Source organism: Parambassis ranga, chromosome 19, assembly GCF_900634625.1.
Source record: "Parambassis ranga chromosome 19, fParRan2.1, whole genome shotgun sequence".
NCBI classification, from domain to species: Eukaryota; Metazoa; Chordata; class Actinopteri; family Ambassidae; genus Parambassis; species Parambassis ranga.
Window position 1 is genome coordinate 1,387,897 of NC_041039.1, and position 11,709 is coordinate 1,399,605.

Sequence of the window (11,709 nt, forward strand, 5' to 3'; positions counted from 1 at the left end):
GTTTTCATAGGTTTTTCTGCCTGCCCCCCTGGCCTGTTTTGAGTAGGGGCATGAAAATTGGTACACATGTGTATCACCCCAAGATGCACAAAAAAGTCTCTTGGACCCCCCCTCCAAACCCAACAGGAAGTCCGCAATTTTGAAATTTCTGTTAATTTTTGGCGATTTGTGACCCTCCTACAAAACTTTTCATGCCTCGCATACTTCATCCAAATGAGCTAAAACTCACTGTGTCCACTCAGGACACCATAGGGAATAGACGCATTCCAAAACTCTTTCAAAAGTAATACCGTGTGGCGGGGGCGTGGCCTCAAAGTTGACCATTCGCCATTACAAAGGAACTCACTGTATTTATTGCCCTAATGCGTAGCCCCGCTGGCCAGTTTGACACAGGATCATGAGAATTAGCACACATGTGTATCACCCTAAGACTTTATGCAATGTGGACAAAATCTTACAGTACTGCTATGGACCCGAGTCTGAACAAATATATATGCTAATGGGATGATACGGTCATAGCGCCACCTACTGGTAGCAGGAAAGTTTGGTTGTAAACATGTGTTTGTTGTATATCTGTGGAAATGAGAGGAGGAGAGCATAGGACAGGAGAGAATAAGAGACGAGAGCATAGGAGAGAAGACTGCGATGACCCCGCGGATCGCAAGGTGCGCGAGGGCCCGCAATGCTGCTTGCAGCTTTAATTAGGGCCCGAGCACCGAATGGTGCAAGAGCCCTATTGAAACCCTTAGGATTATTATTTTTAGGGCCCGAGCACCGAATGGTGCAAGAGCCCTATTGAAACCCTTAGGATTATTATTTTTTTTTTTTTTTTTTTTTTTTTTTTTTTTTTTCCCCCTCCGAGATCGCATTTTTGGAGGCCTTAACATGCCCAAAAACTCACCAAACTTGGTAGAAAAATTCATTCGCCCGAAAAATTTTGAAATTTGCTGACTTTTGAAATGCACATATAAAAATGGCTCTATAGCGCCCCCAACGCGTAGCCCCTCTGGCCGGTTTGACACAGGATTATGAAAATTGGCACACATATGTATCACCTCAAGACGCACAAAAAAGTCTCTTGGACCCCCCCTCCAAACCCAACAGGAAGTCCGCCATTTGAAGGTTTGTGGCCATTTTTGGCGATGTGTGACCCTGCTGCCAAACTTTTCACGCCTCGCATACTTCAACGGATTGAGCTGAAATTCGCCGTGTCCACTCAGGACACCATAGGGAATAGACGCATTCCAAAACTCTTACAAAAGTCTGACGGTGTGGCCGGGGCGTGGCCTCAAAGTTTGACCATTTCTGAGGACACAGAAAGTCTCTATAACTTCTTCGTTTTCTGTCCGATCTGTACGAAATGTCACATGTATGATCAGAGTCTGACCCTAAACACATCTATACAACAATATTGAGGCTTTGACAGAGCGCCACCTACTGGCTACACAAAATGTTGTGTTTTCATAGGTTTTTCTGCCTGCCCCCCTGGCCTGTTTTGAGTAGGGTCATGAAAATTGGTACACATGTGTATCACCCCAAGATGCACAAAAAAGTCTCTTGGACCCCCCCTCCAAACCCAACAGGAAGTCCGCAATTTTGAAATTTCTGTTAATTTTTGGCGATTTGTGACCCTCCTACAAAACTTTTCACGCCTCGCATACTTCATCCAAATGAGCTAAAACTCACTGTGTCCACTCAGGACACCATAGGGAATAGACGCATTCAAAAACTCTTACAAAAGTCTGACGGTGTGGCGGGGGCGTGGCCTCAAAGTTGACCATTCGCCATTACAAAGGAACTCACTGTATTTATTGCCCTAATGCGTAGCCCCGCTGGCCAGTTTGACACAGGATCATGAGAATTAGCACACATGTGTATCACCCCAAGACGCACAAAAAAGTCTCTTGGACCCCCCCTCCAAACCCAACAGGAAGTCCACCATTTTGACTTTTGTGGCCATTTTTTGCCTATTTGTGACCCTGCTTCAAAACTTTTCACGCCTCACATACTTCATGCAATTGAGCTGAAATTCACTGTGTCCACTCAGGACACCATAGGGAATAGACGCATTCCAAAACTCTTTCAAAAGTATTACCGTGTGGCTGGGGGAGTGGCCTCAAAGTTGACCATTCGCCATTACAAAGGAACTCGCTGTGTTTTATGCAGTACTACCCATATACTTTATGCAATGTGGACAAAATCTTACAGTACTGCCATGGAGCCGAGTCTAAACAGATATATATGCTAATAGGATGATACGGTCATAGCGCCACCTACTGGTAGCAGGAAAGTTTGGTTGTAAACATGTGTTTGTTGTATATCTGTGGAAATGAGAGGAGGAGAGCATAGCACAGGAGAGTATAGGAGACGCGAGCATAGGAGAGAAGACTGCGATGACCCCACGGATCGCAAGGTGCGCGAGGGCCCGCAATGCTGCTTGCAGCTTTAATTAGGGCCCGAGCACCGAATGGTGCAAGAGCCCTATTGAAACCCTTAGGATTATTATTAGGGCCCGAGCACCGAATGGTGCAAGAGCCCTATTGAAACCCTTAGGATTATTATTTTTTTTTTTTTTTTCCCCCTCCGAGATCGCATTTTTGGAGGCCTTAACATGCCCAAAAACTCACCAAACTTGGTAGAAAAATTCATTCGCCCGAAAAATTTTGAAATTTGCTGACTTTTGAAATTCACATATAAAAATGGCTCTATAGCGCCCCCAACGCGTAGCCCCTCTGGCCGGTTTGACACAGGATTATGAAAATTGGCACACATATGTATCACCTCAAGATGCACAAAAAAGTCTCTTGGACCCCCCCTCCAAACCCAACAGGAAGTCCACCATTTGAAGGTTTGTGGCCATTTTTGGCGATGTGTGACCCTGCTGCCAAACTTTTCACGCCTCGCATACTTCATAGGATTGAGCTGAAATTCGCCGTGTCCACTCAGGACACCATAGGGAATAGACGCATTCCAAAACTCTTACAAAAGTCTGACGGTGTGGCCGGGGCGTGGCCTCAAAGTTTGACCATTTCTGAGGACACAGAAAGTCTCTATAACTTCTTCGTTTTCTGTCCGATCTGTACGAAATGTCACATGTATGATCAGAGTCTGACCCTAAACACATCTATACAACAATATTGAGGCTTTGACAGAGCGCCACCTACTGGCTACACAAAATGTTGTGTTTTCATAGGTTTTTCTGCCTGCCCCCCTGGCCTGTTTTGAGTAGGGTCATGAAAATTGGCACACATGTGTATCACCCCAAGATGCACAAAAAAGTCTCTTGGACCCCCCCTCCAAACCCAACAGGAAGTCCGCCATTTTGAAATTTCTGTTAATTTTTGGCGATTTGTGACCCTGCTACAAAACTTTTCACGCCTCGCATACTTCATCCAATCAAGCTGAAAATCACTGTGTCCACTCAGGACACCATAGGGAATAGACGCATTCCAAAACTCTTACAAAAGTCTTACGGTGTGGTGGGGGCGTGGCCTCAAAGTTGACCATTCGCCATTACAAAGGAACTCCCTGTATTTTTTGCCCTAACGCGTAGCCCCGCTGGCCAGTTTGACACAGGATCATGAAAATTGGCACACATGTGTATCACCCCAAGACGCACAAAAAAGTCTCTTGGACCCCCCCTCCAAACCCAACAGGAAGTCCGCCATTTTGACTTTTGTGGCCATTTTTTGCCTATTTTTGACCCTGCTTCAAAACTTTTCACGCCTCACATACTTCATGCAATTGAGCTGAAATTCACTGTGTCCACTCAGGACACCACTAGGGAATAGACGCATTCCAAAACTCTTTCAAAAGTATTACCGTGTGGCAGGGGAGTGGCCTCAAAGTTGACCATTCGCCATTACACAGGAACTCGCTGTGTTTTATGCAGTACTACCCATATACTTTATGCAATGTGGACAAAATCTTACAGTACTGCTATGGACCCGGGTCTGAACAGATATATATGCTAATAGGATGATTCGGTCATAGCGCCACCTACTGGTAGCAGGAAAGTTTGGTTGTAAACATGTGTTTGTTGTATATCTGTGGAAATGAGAGGAGGAGAGCATAGCACAGGACAGTATAGGAGACGAGAGCATAGGAGAGAAGACTGCGATGACCCTGCGGATCGCAAGGTGCGCGAGGGCCCGCAATGCTGCTTGCAGCTTTAATTTTTCATTTTTTTTTTTTCCTTCCCCCCCTAAGATCGCATTTTTGGGGGCCTTAACATGCCCAAAAACTCACCAAACTTGGTAGAAAAATTCATTCGCCCGAAAAATTTTGAAATTTGCTGACTTTTGAAATGCACATATAAACATGGCTCTATAGCGCCCCCAACGCGTAGCCCCTCTGGCCGGTTTGACACAGGATTATGAAAATTGGCACACATATGTATCACCTCAAGACGCACAAAAAAGTCTCTTGGACCCCCCCTCCAAACCCAACAGGAAGTCCGCCATTTGAAGGTTTGTGGCCATTTTTGGCGATGTGTGACCCTGCTGCCAAACTTTTCACGCCTCGCATACGTCATCGGATTGAGCTGAAATTCGCCGTGTCCACTCAGGACACCATAGGGAATAGACGCATTCCAAAACTCTTACAAAAGTCTGACGGTGTGGCCGGGGCGTGGCCTCAAAGTTTGACCATTTCTGAGGACACAGAAAGTCTCTATAACTTCTTCGTTTTCTGTCCGATCTGTACGAAATGTCACATGTATGATCAGAGTCTGACCCTAAACACATCTATACAACAATATTGAGGCTTTGACAGAGCGCCACCTACTGGCTACACAAAATGTTGTGTTTTCATAGGTTTTTCTGCCTGCCCCCTCTGGCCTGTTTGACACAGGATTATGAAAATTGGCACACATGTGTATCACCCCAAGACGCACAAAAAAGTCTCTTGGACCCCCCCTCCAAACCCAACAGGAAGTCCGCCATTTTGAAATGTCTGTTAATTTTTGGCGATTTGTGACCCTGCTACAAAACTTTTCACGCCTCGCATACTTCATCCAATCAAGCTGAAAATCACTGTGTCCACTCAGGACACGATACAGAATAGACGCATTCCAAAACTCTTACAAAAGTATTACGGTGTGGTGGGGGTGTGGCCTCAAAGTTGACCATTCGCCATTACAAAGGAACTCCCTGTATTTTTTACCCTAACACGTAGCCCCGCTGGCCAGTTTGACACAAGATCATGAAAATTTGCACACATGTGTATCACCCCAAGACGCACAAAAAAGTCTCTTGGACCCCCCGCTCCAAACCCAACAGGAAGTCCGCCATTTTGACTTTTCTGGCCATTTTTTGCCTATTTGTGACCCTGCTTCAAAACTTTTCACGCCTCACATACTTCATGCAATTGAGCTGAAATTCACTGTGTCCACTCAGGACACCATAGGGAATAGACGCATTCCAAAACTCTTACAAAAGTCTTACGGTGTGGTGGGGGCGTGGCCTCAAAGTTGACCATTCGCCATTACAAAGGAACTCCCTGTATTTTTTGCCCTAATGCGTAGCCCCGCTGGCCAGTTTGACACAGGATCATGAAATTAGCACACATGTGTATCACCCCAAGACGCACAAAAAGTCTCTTGGACCCCCCCTCCAAACCCAACAGGAAGTCCGCCATTTTGACTTTTTGTGGCAATTTTTTGCCTATTTTTGACCCTGCTTCAAAACTTTTCACGCCTCACATACTTCATGCAATTGAGCTGAAATTCACTGTGTCCACTCAGGACACCATAGGGAATAGACGCATTCCAAAACTCTTTCAAAAGTATTACCGTGTGGCGGGGGAGTGGCCTCAAAGTTGACCATTCGCCATTACAAAGGAACTCGCTGTGTTTTATGCAGTACTACCCATATACTTTATGCAATGTGGACAAAATCTTACAGTACTGCCATGGAGCCGAGTCTAAACAGATATATGCTAATAGGATGATACGGTCATAGCGCCACCTACTGGTAGCAGGAAAGTTTGGTTGTAAACATGTGTTTGTTGTATATCTGTGGAAATGAGAGGAGGAGAGCATAGCACAGGAGAGTATAGGAGACGAGAGCATAGGAGAGAAGACTGCGATGACCCCGCGGATCGCAAGGTGCGCGAGGGCCCGCAATGCTGCTTGCAGCTTTAATTTTTTTTTTTTTTCCCCCTCCGAGATCGCATTTTTGGAGGCCTTAACATGCCCAAAAACTCACCAAACTTGGTAGAAAAATTCATTCGCCCGAAAAATTTTTAAATTTGCTGACTTTTGAAATGCACATATAAAAATGGCTCTATAGCGCCCCCAACGCGTAGCCCCTCTGGCCGGTTTGACACAGGATTATGAAAATTGGCACACATATGTATCACCTCAAGACGCACAAAAAAGTCTCTTGGACCCCCACTCCAAACCCAACAGGAAGTCCGCCATTTGAAGGTTTGTGGCCATTTTTGGCGATGTGTGACCCTGCTGCCAAACTTTTCACGCCTCGCATACTTCAACGGATTGAGCTGAAATTCGCCGTGTCCACTCAGGACACCATAGGGAATAGACGCATTCCAAAACTCTTACAAAAGTCTGACGGTGTGGCCGGGACGTGGCCTCAAAGTTTGACCATTTCTGAGGACACAGAAAGTCTCTATAACTTCTTCGTTTTCTGTCCGATCTGTACGAAATGTCACATGTATGATCATAGTCTGACCCTAAACATATCTATACAACAATATTGAGGCTTTGACAGAGCGCCACCTACTGGCTACACAAAATGTTGTGTTTTCATAGGTTTTTCTGCCTGCCCCCCTGGCCTGTTTTGAGTAGGGTCATGAAAATTGGTACACATGTGTATCACCCCAAGATGCACAAAAAAGTCTCTTGGACCCCCCCTCCAAACCCAACAGGAAGTCCGCAATTTTGAAATTTCTGTTAATTTTTGGCGATTTGTGACCCTCCTACAAAACTTTTCATGCCTCGCATACTTCATCCAAATGAGCTAAAACTCACTGTGTCCACTCAGGACACCATAGGGAATAGACGCATTCAAAAACTCTTACAAAAGTCTGACGGTGTGGCGGGGGCGTGGCCTCAAAGTTGACCATTCGCCATTACAAAGGAACTCCCTGTATTTGTTGCCCTAACGCGTAGCCCCGCTGGCCAGTTTGACACAGGATCATGAAAATTGGCACACATGTGTATCACCCCAAGACGCACAAAAAAGTCTCTTGGACCCCCCCTCCAAACCCAACAGGAAGTCCGCCATTTTGACTTTTGTGGCCATTTTTTGCCTATTTGTGACCCTGCTTCAAAACTTTTCACGCCTCACATACTTCATGGAATTGAGCTGAAATTCACTGTGTCCACTCAGGACACCATAGGGAATAGACGCATTCCAAAACTCTTTCAAAAGTATTACCGTGTGGCAGGGGAGTGGCCTCAAAGTTGACCATTCGCCATTACAAAGGAACTCGCTGTGTTTTATCCAGTACTACCCATATACTTTATGCAATGTGGACAAAATCTTACACTACTGCTATGGACCCGGGTCTGAACAGATATATATGCTAATAGGATGATTCGGTCATAGCGCCACCTACTGGTAGCAGGAAAGTTTGGTTGTAAACATGTGTTTGTTGTATATCTGTGGAAATGAGAGGAGGAGAGCATAGCACAGGACAGTATAGGAGACGAGAGCATAGGAGAGAAGACTGCGATGACCCTGCGGATCGCAAGGTGCGCGAGGGCCCGCAATGCTGCTTGCAGCTTTAATTTTTCATTTTTTTTTCCTTCCCCCCCTAAGATCGCATTTTTGGGGGCCTTAACATGCCCAAAAACTCACCAAACTTGGTAGAAAAATTCATTCGCCCGAAAAATTTTGAAATTTGCTGACTTTTGAAATGCACATATAAAAATGGCTCTATAGCGCCCCCAACGCGTAGCCCCTCTGGCCGGTTTGACACAGGATTATGAAAATTGGCACACATATGTATCACCTCAAGACGCACAAAAAAGTCTCTTGGACCCCCCCTCCAAACCCAACAGGAAGTCCGCCATTTGAAGGTTTGTGGCCATTTTTGGCGATGTGTGACCCTGCTGCCAAACTTTTCACGCCTCGCATACTTCATCGGATTGAGCTGAAATTCGCCGTGTCCACTCAGGACACCATAGGGAATAGACGCATTCCAAAACTCTTACAAAAGTCTGACGGTGTGGCCGGGGCGTGGCCTCAAAGTTTGACCATTTCTGAGGACACAGAAAGTCTCTATAACTTCTTCGTTTTCTGTCCGATCTGTACGAAATGTCACATGTATGATCAGAGTCTGACCCTAAACACATCTATACAACAATATTGAGGCTTTGACAGAGCGCCACCTACTGGCTACACAAAATGTTGTGTTTTCATAGGTTTTTCTGCCTGCCCCTGTGGCCTGTTTTGAGTAGGGTCACGAAAATTGGCACACATGTTTATCACCCCAAGATGCACAAAAAAGTCTCTTGGATCCCCCCTCCAAACCCAACAGGAAGTCCGCCATTTTGAAATTTCTGTTATTTTTTGGCGATTTGTGACCCTGCTGCAAAACTTTTCACGCCTCGCATACTTCATCCAATCAAGCTGAAAATCACTGTGTCCACTCAGGACACCATAGGGAATAGACGCATTCCAAAACTCTTACAAAGGTATTACGGTGTGGTGGGGGCGTGGACTCAAAGTTGACCATTCGCCATTACAAAGGAACTCCCTGTATTTTTTGCCCTAACGCGTAGCCCCGCTGGCCAGTTTGACACAGGATTATGAAAATTAGCACACATATGTATCACCTCAAGACGCACAAAAAAGTCTCTTGGACCCCCCCTCCAAACCCAACAGGAAGTCCGCCATTTTACCTTTTGTGGCCATTTTTGGCGATGTGTGACCCTGCTGCCAAACTTTTCACGCCTCGCATACTTCATCGGATTGAGCTGAAATTCGCCGTGTCCACTCAGGACACCATAGGGAATAGACGCATTCCAAAACTCTTACAAAAGTCTGACGGTGTGGCCGGGGCATGGCCTCAAAGTTTGACCATTTCTGAGGACACAGAAAGTCTCTATAACTTCTTCGTTTTCTGTCCGATCTGTACGAAATGTCACATGTATGATCAGAGTCTGACCCTAAACACATCTAGACAACAATATTGAGGCTTTGACAGAGCGCCACCTACTGGCTACACAAAATGTTGTGTTTTCATAGGTTTTTCTGCCTGCCCCTGTGGCCTGTTTTGAGTAGGGTCACGAAAATTGGCACACATGTTTATCACCCCAAGATGCACAAAAAAGTCTCTTGGACCCCCCCTCCAAACCCAACAGGAAGTCCGCCATTTTGAAATTTCTGTTAATTTTTGGCGATTTGTGACCCTGCTACAAAACTTTTCACGCCTCGCATACTTCATCCAATTGAGCTGGAATTCACTGTGTCCACTCAGGACACCATAGGGAATAGACGCTTTCCAAAACTCTGATGGTGTGGCCGAGGTGTGGCCTCAAAGTTTGGCGATTTCACAGGAAACCGGAAGTCGCTATAACTTCTGTGTTTACTGTCCGATCTGTACCAAATGTCACATGTATGAACAGAGTCTGACCATAAACACACCTATACAACAATATTGGGGATTTGACACGGCGCCACCTACTGGCTACACAAAATCTTGTGTTTTCATAGGTTTTTCTGCCTGCCCCCCTGGCCTGTTTTGAGTAGGGTCATGACAATTGGCAAACATATGTATCACCTCAAGACGCACAAAAAAGTCTCTTGGACCCCCCCTCCAACCCCAACAGGAAGTCCACCATTTTGACTTTTGTGGCCATTTTTGCCTATTTGTGACCCTGCTACAAAACATACATACTTCATCCAATCGAGCTGAAATTCATTGTGTCCACTCAGGACACCATCAGGAATAGACGCATTCCAAAACTCTTTCAAAAGAGTTATGGTGTGGCGGGGGCGTGGCCTCAAAGTTGACCATTCGCCATTGCAAAGAAACACTGTATTTTCTGCAGTACCACCAACATACTTTATGCAATGTGGACAAAATCTTACAGTACTGCTATGGACCTGAGTCTGAACAGTTATATATGCTAATAGGATGACACGGTCATAGCGCCACCTGCTAGCAACAGGAACTTTGTCTTGTAAACGTGTTTGTTGAGGCTGAGTGATCATAGCTGGCTGTGTTCTTGTGTCTGCAGAGGTTTCACAGGAAGGTGAAGTTTGCAGCAGTGGAGGGCAGTGAGCAGTCTTCAAGCTACAACAGCTCTAACACCAACAGGACCAACAGAGAAACCTGAGAGCCCCGAATTTGTCCCCAAAGAATCAACGTTTCCTCAGCTAACTGCTTTCATAACATGTAGTGTTGCTTTAAATGACACCCAGCACAATTTGCATTCTCAGGAAACAATAGCACAATTTCACTAGCTAATCTTCTGAGCGAACACTATCCTGCGCACTGCAAGTGTAATAGGGATTTGAGACATTATTGGTTTGCCGTCTGTGAAGTTAGCAGAAAGTAGGCTCTGTTAATAATAATGTCAACATTCAAATTGTGTTTAATTTAATTTATTTATTATTAGATCTGTTGATGATATTGCCTCAGTTAAAATGTATTGCTCTCGGTGTGTTATGTTGCTCACTGTCCTTATGTGTCATTTAGATTATTTACTGCAAAGAGAGGAGCATATTGGATTCACATAGACAGATTTTATTCTTTCTTTCCTTTCTGTTCTGTTTCTGTACATGTAAAACATTCAACCTCTTCATCTTTCAAGCTTCAGATAGCATTCCAGCCTCAAAAAAGGGGAAATAAATGCTTTTCAACGTTTTTATCTTCCATATTCTCAAAATATACATTTCTCCTACTCTACAACATGAAGTTTTACATACATTTCCAGCAAACAAATTATATTCCACTGGGAGGCAGCATCTGTACATTTCTACGCTTTCATGAGTCTTCTCAGAAATAAAGTTTCCACAGAGAGAGAGAGAGAGAGAGAGAGAGAAGATTAATAACTACTAAGAGCTATAAGAGCTACATTCCACAGTTCATTTGGGTTCTATTATAAAAATACAAAGGACAAAAAAAAAAAAAAAAGAAACACAGACAAGTTCAGATTGACATGTGGTGACCTAGAGGCATCTGCAATGTTTTATACCTAAGTATTTCATGCATCAATGAATAATATAAATAGTTTTTTGAAAATACACCTATAATGTCATCATTCCTCTGTGTTGTCACACTAACTGAACACGCCATATGTCAAATGTGAGCACAGCGTTAAAAGGATTCCACACACAGGAATTTATACCCATCTGTCTAAAAAACTGCCCTAGAAAATGATTATAAAAAAACTAATATAATAATAATATTATTATTGTAACAAATGAACGGACAGAGGTGGACTCAAAACCACAACTCAAGGCTCAGGCAGGGGTACCCGAACTTAAATTTCAAATTGACAATGTGTAGTTACTCTTAACCATAAACACTTATGGGCAACTAGTCAAGTCTGTGTGTTTTTATATATATATGTTTATATTTTTTATTCTGTTTTTATATTTCCGTTTCCTCATTTAGTGGATGCTCTTCTACAGAAGCTGTAAGCAGTGGTGGAGGAAGTACTGAAGCTTGGTACTTAAGTAAAAGTGCAAGGTGTGCTTCGTAGGATTGGCTGATGTTTTCAGCGTTTTATAG

General features: G+C 44.4%; 1 protein-coding gene across 1 annotated transcript in view; it reads left to right on the forward strand.

Moving 5' to 3' along the window:
• The window catches only part of LOC114451564 (uncharacterized protein CFAP97D1), a 50,831-nt gene extending 40,522 nt beyond the window's left edge, over positions 1-10,309 (forward strand). The window contains exon 5 of the mRNA XM_028430292.1: positions 10,211-10,309. Within this exon, the coding sequence (XP_028286093.1) occupies positions 10,211-10,309 (99 nt within the window). The remainder of the gene's footprint in view (positions 1-10,210) is intronic.
• The last annotated feature ends 1,400 nt before the right edge of the window (positions 10,310-11,709 follow it).